The sequence below is a fragment of the Volvox carteri genome (assembly GCF_000143455.1).
Source record: "Volvox carteri f. nagariensis unplaced genomic scaffold VOLCAscaffold_21, whole genome shotgun sequence".
NCBI classification, from domain to species: Eukaryota; Viridiplantae; Chlorophyta; class Chlorophyceae; order Chlamydomonadales; family Volvocaceae; genus Volvox; species Volvox carteri.
Window position 1 is genome coordinate 1,095,877 of NW_003307564.1, and position 2,057 is coordinate 1,097,933.

The 2,057-nt window shown below is 59.5% G+C and overlaps 1 protein-coding gene across 1 annotated transcript in view; it reads left to right on the forward strand.

Moving 5' to 3' along the window:
* The window catches only part of VOLCADRAFT_91512 (uncharacterized protein), a gene marked incomplete at both ends in the record, with an annotated part of 18,540 nt that overhangs the window by 6,583 nt on the left and 9,900 nt on the right, over positions 1-2,057 (forward strand). Inside the window, one exon of the mRNA XM_002950933.1 lies at positions 241-303. Within this exon, the coding sequence (XP_002950979.1) occupies positions 241-303 (63 nt within the window). The remainder of the gene's footprint in view (positions 1-240; positions 304-2,057) is intronic.

Genomic DNA, 2,057 nt, shown 5'->3' on the forward strand with positions numbered 1-2,057 from the left:
CATCTTAATTCGTGCTAGTTTTGAGCAATGGCTGATAAGGAAAGCATGCAAGCATACTGGGTCGACCGACCCATCATAACAAGCAGCGACCGACGGACCAGTTAGACACACCTAGAAGAGCGACAAGTCATCCTTGTGAATGGTTCATTGCAATGAAGCGAAGGCAGAGCATCCCGTCTCAGAGCCGGACCAAGTCCATCGCATCTGACTTTCCGACCTTGTTGTTTGACTTGCTTGTAGTCGGCACCGGCGAGGCGCGTGATTGAACGCGACGGGGAGGAGATGAATCCCCCAGACAGACCGGTGAGTGGTTAGAGCGAGAGACCAGGGGGTAAAGATCACGGCAGCGCGCACCCGTGCACTCGGATCCCAAAACGCGACGCAATGCGAACTCGGCAACGCGAGAAGGATTACGTTTCCGTTTGGCGAGGAAGTACACCGGCAGCGAAGATAAACGCACTCTGCTCGACGAATTTGGACATAATATGTCGCGCGTAGAGGCAGAGACCGAACCCCCACGACCCCCAACCCTAGCGACGCGGCGGCCGAATTTCTCTCAGCGACGCGAAACCGAGACACGCAGTAACGCTCCACTTGACCACCTTAGGGATTAGGGAGTAACCTTTGGCGGTACTCTTATGCGTGACGAAAGTCGACCCCCTTCGCGTTTCCTTCGGGAGCTGCTGCCACCTAGCGTTTGAGGTCACCCCTCCCTTAGCGACGGCGGCAGGTTTCACCTAGAGAGTTAGAAGTCGACACCCTTAGAGGGTTGGGGCCGATTCCATAGCGAAGGGGAGACTGACCCTCCTAGCGAGCAAGGGCGGATCCCTTAACGGGTAGAAGCAGATGTCCCCTAACGAGTGGGGCTGATCCCCTTGAAGGCGGACCCCCCAACGATTTGTGGCTGACCACTTGGCGAATTAGGGCTGACCCATAGCGAATTGTGGGCCGATCCTCCTAGAGAGTTGGAGCCGATCTTCTAGCGAATTGGAGGCCGATCCTCCTAGCGATTCGGGGCCGACCCCATAGCGAATTGGAGGCTGATCCTCCTAGCGAGTTGGCGCTGACCCCCTAGCGAAACGGAGGCTGATTCCTCCTAGCGAGTTGGGGCTACCCCCTAGCGAATTGGAGGCGGATCCTCCTGGCGATTTGGGGCTGATCCCCTAGCGAATTGGAGGCTGATCCTCCTAGTGATTTGGGGCTGACCCCCTAGCGAATTGGAGGCGGATCCTCCTGGCGATTTGGGGCTGATCCCCGAGCGAATTGGAGGCTGACCCTCCTAGTGATTTGGGGCTGACCCCCTAGCGAATCGGAGGCTGATCCTCCCAGCGAGCTGGGGCTGATCCCCTAGCGAACCGGGGCTTATCCTCACAGCGATTTGGGGCTGACCCCCTAACGAATGGGAGGCTGACCCCCCCCTTAGCGAGTGGGGCTGACCCCTAGCGTATCGGAGACAGACCCTCCTAGAGAGCTTGGGGCAAATCGTTCCCTCCAGCAAGTTGGCAGCATCACTTCCCAGCGAGCCAGGCGCTGACCATGTTAGTGACCGGAAGCCGACACCCCAGCGAGCCAGAGACCTCATCATAGCGAGTCAGAGGCAGACCAGACAATGTCCGGCGGAATCCTTACACGATTTGCGCCAAGATATCCGGCGACCTAGACTCGGCATCACGAGATATTATCAATAGCGAGGCAAGGCGGAGACCTAGACCAAACCCGCGGCACCTCCACCATCTTCCGTCCCTACAGGAAACTGACATGCGCGCACCACAACTCCTACCGCCGGACCAACAAGCAGCCACCCAGGGACCGGATTCGGGAAATTCCCGCCAAGCCGAACCCCTGGGAGTGCCTCGCGGCCTAGGGGGAGGGTCACCCCTGCGCATGCCGTCCGTCCAGCTGCTGGGATCGCCGACGGCACGTTCACCAGCCGCCAGGCGACAGCGTCTAGATACCCCGGGAAGAGCGCAAGCCACAGGCGCGAGGGCGGCGGTCGACCTCCTCACCGCGTGGGAAGCAGCGACATTCCAGGCCGACCGGAACCCTACCCCACGGGA